This window comes from Falco naumanni, chromosome Z, assembly GCF_017639655.2.
Source record: "Falco naumanni isolate bFalNau1 chromosome Z, bFalNau1.pat, whole genome shotgun sequence".
Classification (NCBI taxonomy): domain Eukaryota; kingdom Metazoa; phylum Chordata; class Aves; order Falconiformes; family Falconidae; genus Falco; species Falco naumanni.
In genome coordinates this window covers 55,883,640-55,901,343 of record NC_054080.1, presented here as the reverse complement: position 1 = coordinate 55,901,343, position 17,704 = coordinate 55,883,640, and the positions used below count along the sequence as shown (strand labels likewise).

At 39.4% G+C, this 17,704-nt stretch overlaps 1 protein-coding gene and 1 long non-coding RNA gene across 3 annotated transcripts in view; both read left to right on the top strand.

Annotated features, from left to right (window-relative positions):
• SLC1A1 (solute carrier family 1 member 1) overlaps positions 1 to 15,263 on the top strand; it is a 59,255-nt gene extending 43,992 nt beyond the window's left edge. For both annotated transcript variants that reach the window (XM_040579419.1, XM_040579418.1), the window contains exons 7-12: positions 501 to 685; positions 2,723 to 2,830; positions 8,639 to 8,761; positions 9,295 to 9,489; positions 9,988 to 10,122; positions 13,133 to 15,263. In XM_040579419.1, the coding sequence (XP_040435353.1) occupies positions 501 to 685; positions 2,723 to 2,830; positions 8,639 to 8,761; positions 9,295 to 9,489; positions 9,988 to 10,122; positions 13,133 to 13,379 (993 nt within the window). In that variant the 3' untranslated portion in view covers positions 13,380 to 15,263. The remainder of the gene's footprint in view (positions 1 to 500; positions 686 to 2,722; positions 2,831 to 8,638; positions 8,762 to 9,294; positions 9,490 to 9,987; positions 10,123 to 13,132) is intronic.
• LOC121080957 lies at positions 4,747 to 7,314 on the top strand. The gene is made up of 2 exons (XR_005825543.1): positions 4,747 to 6,274; positions 6,582 to 7,314. It is a non-coding gene; the product is annotated as an uncharacterized LOC121080957 (long non-coding RNA).
• Positions 15,264 to 17,704: the final 2,441 nt, after the last annotated feature.

Below are 17,704 nucleotides of genomic sequence, written 5' to 3'. Positions count from 1 at the left end.
AGATTGTTAAACTTGGGGCAAAACTGGACACTATTGTCTCCGTTCTTATGCAACAAACTATTTCTCTTAAATCCAGACACAAACCCTCAAATTCCTCAGAAGTAACCGCAAGGATTCTACATCAGCTGCGTTTTTTTTCTCCATGGTAGGGATTAAGTCTTGAGTGTATTGAAGGTATGACTGTGGATACCTAGACTTTGCCATACTTTGTGTCGTAAGTCTACAGAAAGGGCAACATAAATTAAGAGGTGTTTTATCCACTGCTAGGGTTTGGTCACATCGTTGCATAACTTTAAAATACAAAGCTTGGAAAGATAATTTAGTTCTACCTTCATTACTGAACTTGCCCATTTGGCACTGCCAGAAAGGGAATAGAGTGACTGCAGAAGAGTTCTGTGTCTTTTCAAAGAAAGATCTAAATATGTTTTAATTTTAGAACTCTTTAAATTCAGTTCTATGTTTTCAGATAGTAACATTTTTCTCTTGAATCTGATCTATAGAACAAAACCCAAGAATACAAAATCGTGGGCATGTATTCTGATGGCATCAACGTGCTGGGGTTGATCGTCTTCTGTCTTGTTTTTGGAGTGGTTATTGGGAAAATGGGAGAGAAAGGACAAGTGCTGGTGGATTTTTTCAATGCACTGAACGAAGCTACAATGAGAATAGTTCAGATAATTATGTGGTAAGTCCAAGGACACACTGGCATTTTCTAACAACTTACTTAAGTGGGTTTTGTCATTGAAGAGGTAGGAGAAGACTGACACTTCATGTTTGTTTTTCTATAGTGCTTTACAGCAAACAACTTTAAAAGAAAGGCTGGTAAAAAGTTTCCTTTCTACAGAATTTGATCCTTTTGAGGAAACTGGAGATAGAGCTTCCACTTACTATATACTAAAGAAACAGTCCTATTGGTATACAAGAAACCCAAGTTTTTCAAACATTCTTGCTAGAGGTTTAGATCAAACCAGTACAGCTGCACTAGTGATTTCAGGACTGTAGAAGCATAACCACCCACATGCTGTTCTCAGTCTGGAACACTACTCGTTGATAGCCATTATGTTCCCCGGATAGCAGTCCTTGGAGCTAAGTTCCTTTAGAGATATAAACTAATATACAAGCCACAGCACAGAGCAAAATCCAAAATGGTATGCAAAATACAACTTAACATCATTAACCTTCTGCTAACAGGTTTTGTGATAGAATATTCTTGCAATATTCTTTCACAATAGTCTCAGACGGGAAAAACAATTTAAAGTGTAATAACTCATCTGACAGTGGTTGGACTTCACTGCCATTCACAGAGCAGTGAAGATGTGCAGATCACAATTATGGGATCAGAGCTATAAACACACACAGTCCTTTCCAGAGTTTGATCCTACATGTTGTGTGCCTTATGCCATTTACTACAATACTTCCCTCACATCCGTATGTTTCACGTAAAGAGTAGCTTATTGGATCTGGCCCTTCCATGGATTTTTCTTCTGTCACAGCACACTGAGATGCCTGTAAAACAGCAAACCTGTCCAGGGTTTAGTTGCACACTGCTTGCTGCCTTTAAAAAAAGGTAAATCAGTTCTAAAACTTTTGTGCTAGGCAGCTGGTTCAGTCCCCAGCTGAGGTACAGCCCCATGAAACAGGCTGCCTCCCTGTGCAGCAAGCTACCACTAATGAGGCACAAGAGTCAGCACATGCTACAAATACAGCATCCTACTCAGAAGCTGACTGTTGTCTTGCATGTGCCTGAAGCTGTGGCTACAGGCTGCCTGGCTTTCTATAGATGGGGGATCCATTGTCTTGAATAAGGTAAAGTTTGATGCTGGCAGTGTTGGCATTAGTTCTGCTTTTGCCGAGTCCAGGGTTCCAGAGGAACTAGGAGTCCCTACTTTGCACAGGGACAAGGTACTGTTTTATTTGTGAGATAACACATGCACACTGTATTAATTTATACTTTTAAATGGATACATTTTACATATCCACAAATTTATAAATTAATTTATTATTACTCAAAGCTCTGAAGTGACAGCTTGTCTCTGTGACAGCCTGCTCTCTGGTACCAAAAGGAACGCAGCGCAGCTGGTGCTAGTATAAGTCCTGATTTTTGCCTTGAATTTTCTCTAGGCAGTAGCCCATGCAGCTATTCCTGTCTGTAAGGCATGGTCTTGTGTAAGTTTACCGGGGGATGGAGACCTCTCCATCAAGCAACACACTGATGACTGTATTATCCCAGCATACTAAAATCACTCTTTATTTTGTGCAGGTGACACATATATAGCCCCTAGTGCTGCAGGGCAGCAGCTGTAAGCACAAGAGACCTTCCCTATCTGTGTGTGATTGCTGAATGCAGATAGTGGTCTCAGCCCTGCACACTTCCACCTCCAAGTAAGCTTATGGCTATGCATAAACATTTGGTGCAGTAGGGCAAAGCCCATGCCCCTTGCCAGCTTCTGTGTATTCTGTGATACCAGGTCATGCAGTAGTTCTTCAACTACACAAATTTACTCTGGTTTTCTAATATTTTTTTTATCACCTCTATTGTAGTCTGCTGCAAGTGACTAAAATTTGTTGTATAATAGAATACATAAAAAGATATTCAGTTGTGTAATAGAATATTTAAAAATCTACATATTTTGTAAAGTTATACTGTATGAGAAATTATTCTGTGTTGAGCACTCAGTATTTCTGAGAGTGCATTTTTAATCGCTTTATTTTTGCTTTCTAGGTATATGCCAGTTGGTATCGTGTTTTTAATTGCTGGGAAGATAATAGAAGTTGAGGACTGGGAAATCTTCCGTAAACTAGGTCTTTATATGGCTACAGTACTAAGTGGGTATGTTGTTTGTTAACGATGAAATAAATGTGTGCAGTTCTTAGAGCTCAGTTGATTACAACTCAATTAACCATAACATCCAGCCTCTTCTATGTCAGAGATAAAAATCCTTGTCAGTAAAAATTATGTGAGAATATTCTGAATGCACGTTTTGCTGAATGTATATTTTTTTAAAAAAAGTCACTGCCTTGCATTCTGGGGGGAAAAAAAAAACCCAAAGGCTGTTCTTGTATTCATTGTTTAGTTTTCTCAGCTTGGTACTGAAACAGATAATACCATTGTATTTTTGAGAGTAGTAATGCTTCTGTTAGATACTAGAAGTTGAAAAAGTGTGAGGTTGTGAATTATGGCATATTTGGGGTTGTCAACCTATTGAATATACACTGGTATCTGGATTAAGTTGGGAGCCTCCATGGGACCTGTGGGGCAAGGTGTACCAGCATAGGCACAGCACCACTGTCCAGCGCAAATGCCTGTTAAGTGCAGGGCACAATAAATGATGTCAAAGAGGAAACTGACCCTTCCCACCTCAGAGCAGAGCAGGCAGCTGACATCAAGAGAAGTGCTGGGGGTTGCACTGTTAACCCCCTCAAGGCAGAGATAGCTGGTGAAGCTGCCAAAGCAGCAGTTGCTATCTAAATAATTTAGTCAAGAAACAAAACATTTTTTTCTAATCTTTTTCTAGACCTGTGGCTGTGTAGAACAGTCTGGGCTGGAGGAGGTTACACCTGTGCTATGTGGAACCTTTCAGATGTGGAGACTTAGAAGGGCAATTTACTGTTCCAAGTGATACAGGTTATAATACTAGTTCATTATATGTCTCTGAAGACTATTCTACAAAGAACTCCTTTGATAGATAAATGGATATTACAGTCCCAATAAGTTAAATGCATTTAAATTTCTGGTTCCAATTCAGTGAAGCGTAACTTCTAGGTTGTCTTAGTTCATTGCCTTGGCAACCACTTCTGTAATTCCTTCAGTATACTAAGGATTTATTCATGTTTTGTCTAGAGGCTAGATACAAAGTCGTTCAAGAGCTTATTTCCCCCCATGTTATGCATACACGTGCTATTCTTCTGTTGTCACTCATACACTTTCTGACAACCAAGCAGAAAAGTAATATGTTAGTATATATATATATATATACACACACACACTCTATAAATACATAGACTATATAGCTCCATAAATAGTGAAGAAGGAGTGCTGGTTTTTTGTTGGTTTTTTTTTTTTTTACAATTATCTGTGTCATGGTTTAACCCCAGCCAGTCACTAAGCACCACGCAGCCGCTCACTCACTCCCCTCTCACCCCAGGGATGGGGAGGTGTTGATGCAGAAGGCTCAGAAACAACTTATACGAGCAATGTGATCAAGTTAGTGCCACTTTAAGGGATGCACAGCAATTTATACTCTACAGATGCTATTAATAGACTCACAGCAATATATACCCTCAGCTAAAAACACACATGCTACGCAGGCTTGTTATGTAAAAGGTGACAGGTTAAAACTACTCATTCACACGCTTCCACCTCCCCTATGACTGGTCCCAGTGTGGTGCCCACACGCTGCTCCCCCCTTGTGCAGGCATCCTGTTTTTTTCTCATTTTTCTGTCCAACTCTCTTATTTCTCTGCAAATGCACGGTTTCTTTGTCTCCCTTGGCCTTACATATGTTCTTCATAACACCTGCAGCTTGTTACAGCCTTGGCCTGCTATTACAGCAAAGTTACTTGGTCTGGATTGCTCATAATATGTCCGTTGTCTTCCAGCCACTCCACAGGGAGGAGAGGTGGAAAGCAATGTAAAACTCAAGGGCTGAAATAAGAACAACTTAATTGAAACAGAATAAAAATTAGAGAACAATAATAACAATGATGACAATAACAGTTATAATGAAAAGGGGGAGGGACAGAATAAAATCCAGAGGGAAAGGAAGAAAGGAACACGTGGTGCACAGTGCAACTGCTCGGCGCCCGCTGGCCGATGCCCAGCCAGTCCCTGAGCAATGACCTGCCCTCCCCAGCCAACACCCCAGGTATATATACACCAGGCATGGCATCCCATGGTATGGAATACCCCTTTGGCCAGTTTGGGGCAGCTGTCCTGGCTGTGTCCCCGCCTTATTCCCTGTGCCCCTCCAGCCTCTTCGTTAGTAAGGCCTGAGGAACTGAAAAGTCTCACATCGAAGCCAAAACAGCACTGCGCTAGCTCCTAAGTAAATGATTAAGTCCATCCCACCTCAAAGTAGGACAATTTGCTAGATAATTGTATTTATTTAAAAGTTGTTTGGGTGGGTTTTTTTTATACATAAGCCAGTATGTTTAGACTAGTTGTTAAAAATCATTTGAGGTATAATGACTTCCTAAGTAAAAATCACAGCTCCAGAAATAGTACTGGATCATGGCTTTTTCAAAATGTTACAGAGATGAGTGCAGGTTAACATTTGTCTAATGCATAATCCAGTTTTTTGAGTTTGCATTTAGACTTGGAAAACAAATCAAATTTTTAAAGGGTGCAAAAGTTGATGCTTGACAAGAGACTGTAAAACAAAAGACTAATAGTTCTATATAAAATATACATGAGACCGTGACCGCAAGTAAGGTAGGAGTGATTCATAGAATGACAATGTATCACTTCTGCAGGTTTGCTATGTTATTAATCAGAGGAGGAATATGTTGAATGGATTATTACTGCCCTTGGACTTAAGTTTTAGATCACATAGCATGTTTAATGACTGTTTACCTATTAATGGTTATTATTTGTACTGTGACAGAGTGTATCTTCCTTAAGATGTGTGTGAAGATACAGTGCCTTCTCCAGAGTACAATTGTAAAGTAAACTAACGCCACGTATTACCATTCAGCTGGTAACCATGGGCTTGGCAGGTACAACAATTTAAAATAGGTTCTGAGGTGCAATCAAAAAGGTTGTAAATAATAAGGGTGCCCCCCTGCACATCCTTGGAGAGAAAAAGCCTGTGTGCCACCAAACTCCCTTGCACATGCCACAGTTTTTCCTGACGGGTGCTAGCATAGATCTTTGCAGCATTTCTGTCTCTTACAGAATGGCCTACAGCAGGTGATGCTCAAGGTGTTGTGGAGAAGGGCTAACAACAGCACATTCTATGCAAAACTGGTGATTAGGGAGAGCATGTTGGAACTGGATCACAGGAAGAAAGATGACAATGTATACACAAGGCTTTAGGCTTCAGGGGAAAGGTGCTATATTTTCCAGCTGGCAAGAATACTCCTTCTCCCACCTCGCAGCCAACAGAAGTAGTTGTGCTCTTTTTTTGTTTTGTTTTCTTAAACACTGCTGTTCCCACGATCTTTTTAGTTTTCATCCTTATTTGCTTGACCTTTCCTGTTTGCAGGTGTTTTATTCATCAGCATCTTCTGTAGCTGTCCATCATCCTGTCTTTAAGCTTGATCTTGAGAATTACAGGTTATTTTAAACATATTTCTTGTATTTCAAATCAAGAAAAATGTACAGGAGCATGAGGGCTGGTATGTCTTATCCTCCTCTTCCTTTGCTTTAACTTCCCTCCCCAGCTCATCTTCTATCTCGTCTTCATGCCAACTTTATTATTCATGACCTTTCACATTCTCAGCTCGATCAACTCTCGCCCACTATTTTCTGCAATGCATCTCAGCCTTTATGTCTTCCTCAGATCACCATGAGAGAACAGACTTCCCCCAGTGCCTCTGCTCCAGTTGGCCACTAAATATCTTCAGCCTCTCACTTTTAATAGTTGCAGGTTTTTAATGTCAGGATGAGGACGTGTTAGCAGTCACAGAAGAAGAAGATCAAAGTAGGAGGCATAATACAAGTGCCAGAGGACTCGCAGCCTGAGGTAGACAGGAGGAAAATGAAGAAGGAAGCTGCAACAAGCCAACTCTGTCTTGTCTATGCCTTTGCCTCTTCTGAAGCGGCAAGGCAGCTGCATCTCTGGACACTAGGAGGAATGCCAGTTTGAGATTCTGAGGGACAAGAATCTTCCTATCTTAAAATTGAACGTTTCTTGAATTTCTTTTACCAGTTGCTGATTATGATTTTTGGTATAAAAATTTCTGCTGCTTCCTATGAGTTGCATTTCATGCATGAAACTAAATATTACTTTGAGTTTCATGAAAGTCAGTAGTAGCAAAACAGATATGCACAAATACTTTATTTTGGATAATGTCATGTTCATGCTGCCACTAAAAAAGTGCAGATCTAAATTTTTCAAAATACCTACTTGGAAGTCAGTGTGCTCCTAGATGTAGATATACTTGAAATGTTTATTGTCTTCAACATTTATTTAAGATGCTGAATGGCTTGATTTTTTTTTCTTTATGTTCTGCAGAATTCAATTTCTGAATGCCTGTTCTCAGGCACCATTGTATAAAATGTTACGCTTCTTTCTAGAGTTCTTTACAAGATTTTATCAATGCATGTTGCATGCTGTTATTTACATTCCACTAAATAAATAATTTGTTCACGTATGGAATGAAAACTTTTGTGCCTCTTGCTTTTAAAAAGGTAGTCTTTCCAAGGAAGCAAATAGTTAGGTTTTGTGGGTGATTTTTAGTTCTGTTGTGGATTTCTGTGCTGTGGCTACTGCTCTCTTAATTGCCTATTTTTGGCTACCATGATTTATTGCTATCTTTATCAGCTGCTCTGAAATCATAAGGCAGTATTAAAACACAGTAATGTTCACAAGAACATCTTGTGAGGACAGAATAAAAATCCTAAGATCATACATGACAACAGTTCTGGGCTTTATGTTTCCAGGCTATCATAATTTCTTTTCACAGGAAGCTGATGTTGCTGTAATTGCTTGCAACCTTTGAACAAAGGAAATATATCACAGACCCTTCATGTATATTTCATTTCAAATATATTCACAGCAGGCTGTTTGCCTCTAACTTTAATGCCCACAAAGATCTGTATTCATATGTATTCAGGATTAATGCACAATGTTCAAAATTAATGCACAAGTTGAAGGGTGTATTTGTCCCTGAAACCTACTCAAATATCCAGTCAGATACAGCTGAGCAGCTAAAGGCAAGAGGAGAATTTGATCTTTTGCATGTCAGCACACTTAGTTTCAGAAATTAATAGTTTCAAAAGACAGTATTTCAGTATTTTGCAACATTTAAGATGGCGACACTACATGTACCTCATTAATACACTCTGAAATACCTCACTGCATTTTAATTATAGACATAAGCTTACACAGTTTGCTACAAAGTAAGTGGATTTTTTAATAGGATCATGTTTGAAGTTTCTGCAGAAAGATGTGGACTTCATCTGCCCCTGACTGGGAACCATACTTACCTTTAACTGCAAAACATGTTCTATAATAAAGCCAGAGAAACTTAGAAAAATAATATGATTTGTTTTTCTTATTTGTCTCCAGTCTGCATTGTAAGGATTTGACAGGAGAGTGGAGTGATTTGGTGTTGTTTCAAATGACCCTCTGTATATCAGTTTTGAAATTATTACTTTCGTTTTCTCATCTTCATCTGTTTACAGTTATTTCCAATATATTTCCTGTTCTACTTTGGAAAGAGAGACTCTCTCCCTTCCAAAAGGAAGTTTAGAACAGCACTAGTCTGCTTTTCTTTTTTTTTTTTTTTTTTTTTGTTTGTTTGTTTGTTTTTTACAAAGGCATACTCTAAATTTTAAACATAGGTGTCACTAAAGTCACCTTTAGTGTTTCATAAGTGTACTTGAGGGCAGAACTAGATGCATATTATCAACATCTTACTAAAACAAGGCAATGAGATGGATCCATTTGTTTAACTAGTCTATTTTATTTTGCAGACTTGCAATCCATTCCACTATAATTCTGCCACTGATCTACTTAATAATAGTAAGGAAAAATCCATTTCAGTTTGCTATGGGGATGGCTCAGGCACTTCTGACAGCCCTCATGATTTCCTCCAGGTAAACAAAAGAAACATTTATTTTCTGTAATGTTCTTAGTAGTGATTGCATTGTTTGTGCTCTGACGTTATTGTTAGCTACTTTGTTTCATACCTGATTTTGTCTGGACAATTCTGAACCCACTGGAGGTCGAAATACCACTTTCTTCGTTATTTCTGTAGTACCCAAAGGGGCACTATAGACTGCACTGGCCTTACACCAAACAAGCATCTGCTCCTCCCAGGAGTAGGAAGTTCTTTGCTGTTCAGTTCATTAATCACAGACTCTAGTGAGTTTAAGCTGTTGCACTTTTTCTGTGACTACATACGTCATAATGATTTTACCATGTAATTTTAAGGATAAGTAAGACTTTGTTATTTCCACCTGTAATTAGAAGAGATAACAGAAGATACTTGGTTTTTCATGGTGCAGCCTTCCTGCCTACCTTAGATGTCCATTTGAGTCTTAGAGCAGATCAGGCTCTGAGGAAAAGGAAAGATAAGGGAAGTGGTATGCTGTTGCCTGCACTTACTTTGTGTTTATCTGTGTGCCAGTTCAGCAACTTTGCCTGTCACCTTCCGCTGTGCAGAAGAAAAAAACTTAATTGACAAAAGAATTACCAGATTTGTTCTTCCAGTTGGAGCTACCATCAACATGGATGGCACAGCTCTTTATGAAGCAGTAGCAGCTGTATTTATTGCACAGCTGAATGATTTGGAACTGGATATTGGCCAAATAGTTACCATTAGGTAAGACTAAAGCCATCATAAGGGTTTTATTAAGGTGGTTTATTATAATGAATGGTACGTTAACTTTAGATACCTCGTTGAAGCTATCGTTCACAGCACGGGGGGTAACAAACATTTTCACTTCTTGGTTCAAGGCCTTGCCTGTGCAACCTGGTGAGGAGGTGGGGTGGGCCAGGACACACATCTAGTATACAGCATGGTTTTGAAAATTGCCATTATTCTTCCACTGCAAACACTTGCCAACCCACCTTGGCCTCTGCCTCTGATCTGTCCAGTTTGATGGTTAGCCATGCATTGCCTGTTACTCTGCAGTGTAACTATGGCAGTGTCTATACATGACTTGAACAGTAAACCAGTTGAGTAGATACTATTCAAGACAAAAACTGGAACATTTGGGCTTCTTCTTGCAGTGAAATAAGTCTATTTGTGCCAGAAAATAAAGTTTCTATAAGCAACATGTATTCTGAATGCCTTTTCTGGGCTTTATTTGGGATTTAGTGTCACAGCCACAGCTGCCAGCATTGGGGCTGCAGGCGTCCCCCAAGCTGGACTTGTCACCATGGTGATTGTATTGAGCGCTGTCGGTCTGCCCGCCGAAGATGTTACCCTGATCATTGCAGTTGACTGGCTTCTGTAAGTTTAAGGCACTTGATATTGAATTTTGTTTGTTTGTTTGTTTTTAATGTTTACATAAGCTGTGTGGGAACATGTAGGTCTGAGAAAGAAAGCAACAAAATCATTTAGGACTGTTGCTGGATTTGTATAAAGATTCTTGGCTTGTTCGATTGAGTTGAATGCAGTAGCAAAGCTGGTCCTGAGCTCCACATGCACACACATGGCAGCCTGTACATGGGTCTTTGCTGCCAGCATTACTTTGCTGGGGCTGTTCCTCACAGAGAGTTTCTTAAAGACCCAGTCCCTTGATCAACAACAATATGCATGCAAACTTGGAAAGCATTCCTTATGCCTGATCCTAACCGTCTGACCTCGGAGCACATCAAAACCCCTCAGTCCCATTAAGCCACTCTTTCTGGAGAGAAGCATTTTCACCTGAAAACTTTTCTGTTCAACTTAGCAGGGAAACATCTCTGTGTTTTTCAAAATACTTCAAAAGACTGAAGAATCACAGAGTGTAATCTGGAGTTCAGAAGGACATCAGCACTCAGTTTTATCCCATGATTCACTAGAAAGAGTAACAGGATTCACAAGTCTGCCTCCTAAACTGTGTGAGCTTTAGTGTTCACACCAAGGTCTTGTTTGCCTGCAGTAACTCAGCATGGATGATATTTCATTGGTATCAATGCAGAGATCTCAATCATTTTATAGCCTCTGTATGTCATCTTCTTAGACTCATATTTACAGTCAAGGTAAATGCATTCCTGTTCCTCCCCCACGCTTCCCAATCATTTTCTTGGAAGGATTTCCGGCAGCAACTTAGGCCTTTCACAGTTTTTTATAATTTATTTGATTATATAACTCAGTTTTGCAAGCTGTAGAGAGAAATACCAGTCTCCAGAAAACCAGGGCTGTTCAATGGATCCAAGAATCAATTCAATTTCTGTGTAAGCATCATTGCTCCAAAAAAAACAGCTCCAGCCACAGGTACATTCTCCCCATCAGCTGTCTGCAGTAGAGTCTAATAGATTTGTTTGTGCTGCACAGTAATTTTGTTTTCTCCAAATCTTTTCTTTTCTGAGTGGGCATTTAGTTTTGTTAAGGATGGTGAAGATCATTACAAACTACTGGCTCAGAGCAGGTGTCTACAGAAGAGTAAGAACAGAACAAATGTATATTGGTTCTTTTCCCAAGGTACTCTCCTAGACTCCTGCAAATTGCAGATCTCACAGTTCCTGAGCTAGAGGTGGTGTTTGCTTTTAACAGTTCTCAATAGATTTCTTCTTTTAAAAGCTTTTTAAAAGCTTTATTGCTTTTAGGACCCATATAAACTTCTAGATTTCTGTAAGTTCTGAGAGGAATTCCACAACCTAATAATATGTTGATCAGAGACATATTTAATTTTGTTTGGTTTAATCTACATCCTAATAATTTTATTTCATATCCTCCAGTTATTTGGCCGGGGAGGAGGAGAACAGTAATCTCCTGTTTCTCATAGTAATCATAATTTTATGGATCTGATTTCGTCTTTACTTTGAAAGTCCAGAATTAATGTTATTCTTGGGCACAATACAAATACAGTGAAGCTACATGTTCCACCACAAAATAGACAAAGAATTCAAGCTGTTTCTGATTCTAATTGAGATATTTTACAGGTTAATGTGTCTTGCTGTGTAAAGCAAATTAAAGATTAATGTCATGTACCAGGGATCATTGCCAGTGCATTTTGCACCTCAGCAAATGGAATGCACATCATGATGCTACGCAGATTATTAACACTTTCACCTTTTGTACTTACTGCCTAAAAGGTATTATTTTGCAACCTGCTAGCAGTGGCTTATTAACAACTTCTAGTTAATTCTGAACTTACCAAGATTTTATTGCATAGGCTTGAGGAGTGCTTCCATGCTTTTAATGAAGGATAGAAATATTTTGAGAATAGAAATATTATGAAGATGAGTTTTCAGTGCTGTTGATTTTCTCACTTGTCACACTTATCCTACTAGAATTTTACTTTACCCCTCTCTCTTTTTTTCCTACCATGTATTTCCTTTCCACATGGAGAACACATGGCACTTTCTAGCACTGGAGTTCAGAAGTTGTAGTAGAATATGTGTATGACACATGCCAATTCACTATTGTTTTTGCAGTCCCTTCTATTTGAGAATATATCTACCGCAACATCTCTGGACAGGCAGAGCAATGTGTTCTGCCGTAAAGCCCTTGAAGTGGTGTGTAGCTGACAAGACAAACAGGGAAGCGTGACTTTCCACTGTCCCTGCCTTAATTCCATGCCGATTTTCAAACTTTAATACATTGCATGGTTTTGTTTCTCGATATTTAAGACCTGCAAGTCACATTTCTTTTGGGGAGAAAAATCAACAGTACAGAAGTGTCATATTCCTGTAAGTGACTTGTTTAATACAACTTTATACTTCAACCCTTCAACAATGAAAGGATTGTTAAAATAGCCGACTGTTAAGGTAACAGAAGATAGCCTTTCCCATTTGCAGCATTTGGGCCAGAATACTGAAAATACTGAGCTAGGTGTTCCTCTGGCTGGGAAATAACTGTTAGAAAGACAAAATGCACAACACAGACTCTTTTGCTGCACCCTACAGTCTCTCTTCCTGACAAAAGCAGTCTGATCACAAAGAGAACCAGCTGTGTAGCATACTTCAGGACCTGAGATGTGATCCCTACAACATTTTGTAAGGCTGTGCACAGCAGTGTGATTACTACTATAACAGACTAGTGACGTGACTTGCAGCTTTACAACACTTTACAAAGTAATTTGTCGTGAAAATGACTCCAGGTTTGTTCAAATACATGTGCGAAAAATTCTGTTTCTTGCGAAAAATTCTGTTTCTTGTTCTACAACATTTTTTTCTTTTAATTGCAGAATTGCTTGGAATCTGCACTGGGGAAAAAAACCAGATCTGCATTTGCTAGAGTAGCTTACTTTCACTGAAAGGATTTTCTAAGGAACATACAGAATGGTTTGTCTGACAACATTTTTGTTCCATAGGGATCGATTCAGAACAATGGTGAATGTCTTGGGAGATGCCTTTGGTACAGGGATAGTGGAGAAGCTCTCTAAAAAGGAGTTGGAGCAGATGGATGTCACCTCTGAAGTCAACATAGTCAACCCTTTTGCCTTGGAAACAACAATACTTGATAATGATGAAACAGAGACCAAGAAATCATACGTCAACGGAGGCTTTGCTGTAGATAAGTCTGACACCATATCCTTCACACAGACATCTCAGTTCTAAAGCCAGTAGCTTTCAGGTAAAACAGGAGCACTAAAGGACATGGCCATATGCAATATCTCAAAAAGCTTAAAGGGTAATTAAGAATTAATTACATCTCACATTCATTTGATTAATACACAGACTCTGATTCTCCTTATGAGTTCTGCCCCCTTCTCATCACCTCTCCCAACAATTTGAACTCACTACTTTTAGTCCTTGCTGATAGGTTGAAGACAGTTGTAAAATACTTCTGTTTGTTTGTGTGTGTGGTTTTTTAAAGAGTATACACTACTGCTGAGGGTATGAAATGCCTCTTTGGAATCAGCATGCTCATAAATGGGTATCTTTGCTGGGGCAGCCAAACATGTTATACTCAGGAGTAGCACAGCATTTCGTGTCTTATCCACATTACAAAGCACCTGTATGAAATCCCTTCTAACATCCTTGCCTTCTAAACAGATTGCACTGTACTTGATATCTACTGTAACTTGATCATGTGCCAAAATACTCATTTCTGCAGCTGGGAGGATACCACTTGGGTGATACAGGAAGGAACAGACCAGAAAGGCCTTGTAATAAGTATTTTACTATGAACAGTTTTTTTGTTTTCTTTAATTGTGAAATAACTGGGCATGGAATAATTTGTAGTGTTTATGTAGCTAGGTTTCCCTATGTCATTCATGTGAATGCCAGCTGCTGGGATTGGCCTTCAGCTGTGAAATAAATTGCTGTGGATTTGCTTTTCTGGCATTTGAAGAGTTTTTGTAAAGTGATACTTCACTGATTTAGGTCGGCTTTGATGGCCTCCTAGTACATTTCCATCAGAAGCAGAAATAAGTCTGTTTACTGTTGTTCACCTTTGACTCTAACCAAACATTAATCAGCCCAGAAGTAGGTAGAAGTCATGAAGATGAAAATAGAATATATAGTAACACATAGTGCAAATTCTAAACATTTCCTCCTTGGAATAAAACCAGATATAATAAGAATGTATGAGGCATACCTTTTTCTAGAAAGAAGCCACTGTTGTCAAACCTTTTCTACAGTCTGGTTGGTTTTTCACTCCTTGGTTTAGTTTGCCAGTTGAACATGCAAGTTTGTAGCTGCAGTACTACTACAGTCCGAACATGTCAGTTAAACTGTATCTTATGATCCAGGACCCAGAGAGTCATGTCTTCAGGTGGCTTGCTATAGAGTAAGAAGCACCAAGAACTTCCTCATAAGAAATCTCCATTTTCTAACACATTTTATACAATATTTCCATGGTGCAAAACACTCCCAAAGGAGGAATTGCTGTAACAAATTTTTTTGCCTTGCACATTAAAGTCATCAGCCATTTTATATGTAAACTGAAATTCATATGCAGTTATTTGTTTGTAAATAAGCTTGTGGTAAACCTAAAATTGCACTCGTTTGCTAACAAAAAAATCTTCAAGTCCTTGCAGTGTTACATACTCAATTCAGTCCTACACTTTTTGTATTTAAATAAACCAGAAGCGTGCCAAAGAGAACTGATTAAGAAAACAAGAAATATTTACTGTAGATTTTGGTAAATTGCACCTTAAATCAACAATTTGATGAGACATAATACTGTATTTAAATTAAACATTGTAAACTATATGGAAGTGTTAATCTAAGTATTGGTACGTTTATAAAAAATGAAGAAAATGTACAGATTAAGTAAATCCATGTTTTACCTGTGCAGAAATAGTGTGACAGCCTTGTACAGCTTTGCTTATGAGAAGAAAAAACCCCACCAGTTTCCACAATTAGCCTATAATCTATGCATTGTCTTTGCTTTTTTAAGTCACCCTTTTATGATCACTTCATTATACAGTCACTCTGTTATGATGTACTGTGAACAGTGTTCCTAATGTGTTCTATAATAAATAATTTCTCTCTTTACTTTTGTTTTAGCCTACCATCCTCTCCTCACTGTGGAATATTCAGTTCTTTAGCTATAGCAAGAAAAACAAATTTAGGATTTATGTTATCTTCACTAGTGACTTGGCTGTAGCTTTGGCAAGAATTACTCTTCTTCCAATACAATAAACGCTTAAGAGCACAATGCTGAGATTGCAAGAAGGCCCTCTAACTACGGGTGATTTGGGTTGGAAGTATACTATTAAACACACACTACACACGGGATTATTTATTTATATGGATCAGATTCAACTAGGCAGGGGTTGATGGTTTTGCTACTTATTCACCACCAAGAGACCAAACCAGATGCTGTTAAGTCCAAGGATGCTTCTCTTGACACAGTATTCTGGGTATGTAGCTTCTGTATATGTGGAAGCATCCTGCATGGGCAATGCATCCTCTTTTCCATAGTCTCCTGGTCTGGAAGCTTTGGAGAGTGGTGGAGAGACTCCCATCAGAGAAACACCTGCAGATTTTGGTCCTTTAAATTGTGTTATGTTCCTATAGGGTCTTCACGGCTGCAGAAGTTATCACAGGACTGGACCCTGCATTTTAAATAGCATGTGTGGCTTTAAATTATGGAAGACTTGGTTACTCACTCACATTCCTGCTGAAATACTCAGGGATTTGTAGTCCACTCTCAGCACTGAGAAAAGAAAGCACCTGGATATAAACATGCACGGGTCAGCTGTATCCTCTCCATAAGAGTTTAAACTGCATTAAAAAGTCATGATACATGCAGTTCACTTGTTCTTTAATCTTCCCTGACAAGAACAGAAACTGTGCAGTTTGATATTTTCAAAGACGCAACCAACCACTCCCCCATACTCATGATTAGGTTCCTCTCACAGGTTACAATTTCAGGCCCCATATGACTAACTACAATGTACCTTGGAGCATCTCCTGTCACCAGCAAGTGTGATGCCAGACAATGGAGCATGCACAGCTGTGCAGAGCTACAGCCAGGCAGTGTTCTCCTGTTTTTCCTTTTTCCATGTTTTCTACATGCAGCTTTTCCTTGCCGACACCTGGTGCACTTGGTGGACTGGAGAGCACAAGGCAGGCAGGGTTGCCAGTGCATAGGAGGAAGACCAGGCAAGGAGCAGCAACACAGTCACAGCACCATGACCACCAAACCAGTATCGCGTGCTGAAAGTGCAGAAAGTGTAATATACTCTTTCTGAAAGCCAGTATCTCCATTGGCTGTTGGCAACAGCAGAATCTCTTGCACTGTTCTTGCCTCAATTAGGCCCCCCAAAATAGTTGAATTTATGGAGATAGATACATATTTTAAATTAATGTATCTAATATATATTGGCCCCAAAAACCTACATCACCGCCACCATTCAGAGAAATGCATGAGGAAGAAGGAGCAGCACAGAGGAGCTGTTGCAGACTAACCCTAATCCCCATTCCCCATCCCTCTGCACTGCTCAGGGTGGGGTGGAGGTAGAGGTAGAAGACTCAGGAATGAAGAGGTGAAGTTGAACGTGCGAAGAAGAGGGATTGGGTAGGAGGGTGGTTTAGATTTTGTTTCTCACCATCCAACTGTATTTGTAGTTTGCAATAATTAAATTAATTTTCCCCAATTGGAGTCTGTTTTGCCTGTGACAGTAACTGGTCAGTGATCCCCATCTCCTTACCTTAACCCATGGCCTTTCCCATCTTGTTTTTCGCTCCTGTCCTGTTGAAGAGGTGTGAGAGAGTGGCTGGGTGGGCAGCTGGCAGCTGGCAAAGGCTAACCTACCACAATGATATATACAATATATACATATGTAGAATTATAAAGGGATGTGTACATTTTTGTAGATACAGGTTTTATTTAGTTATACATAGATACACTATACACCGTACTACATGATATAGGTACTACTACTATCCTACACTATATAACATGCACACATTTATCAATATACAGAAATGTATATAGCCCTAAAAGCAAAGATATAAAACATTCTTTAGTAACAGCTAATGGAATGAATAGGCCAGGCTGGGGTCCTGCACTTTAGCAAGCTGCAGAACAAGCACTACATGCCTGGAGTGGGAGGATTTGAAAAGGGTAGAGGGACACCAAAAGGGTGCTGGGGCACAGGCATGTTGGAATGTGCCTGAGGGCAATGGACATCTCCCAGGAGGCCACCAAGGTAGACTACCAGCACATCAACACAATCAGCACCGAAGTAAACACTGACCAGCATAAGCACATCTCATTTTCTTTTGGGTAAGTGATTGTAGACTGCATCTTCATCCCTGGAAGTATTTAGTATTTTAAGAAACCATACTGAAGTGGCAGTGGTAAAAAATTACCGGGATCCAGCCTTGCATGTGAATTATTACAGAGCCCAGGCTGGCAACAGTCTCCCTGGTTGTCAAGCTGTTTGTGAGAAGCATGGTGTGGGTGTTGAAGGTATATTCTGTAGCCT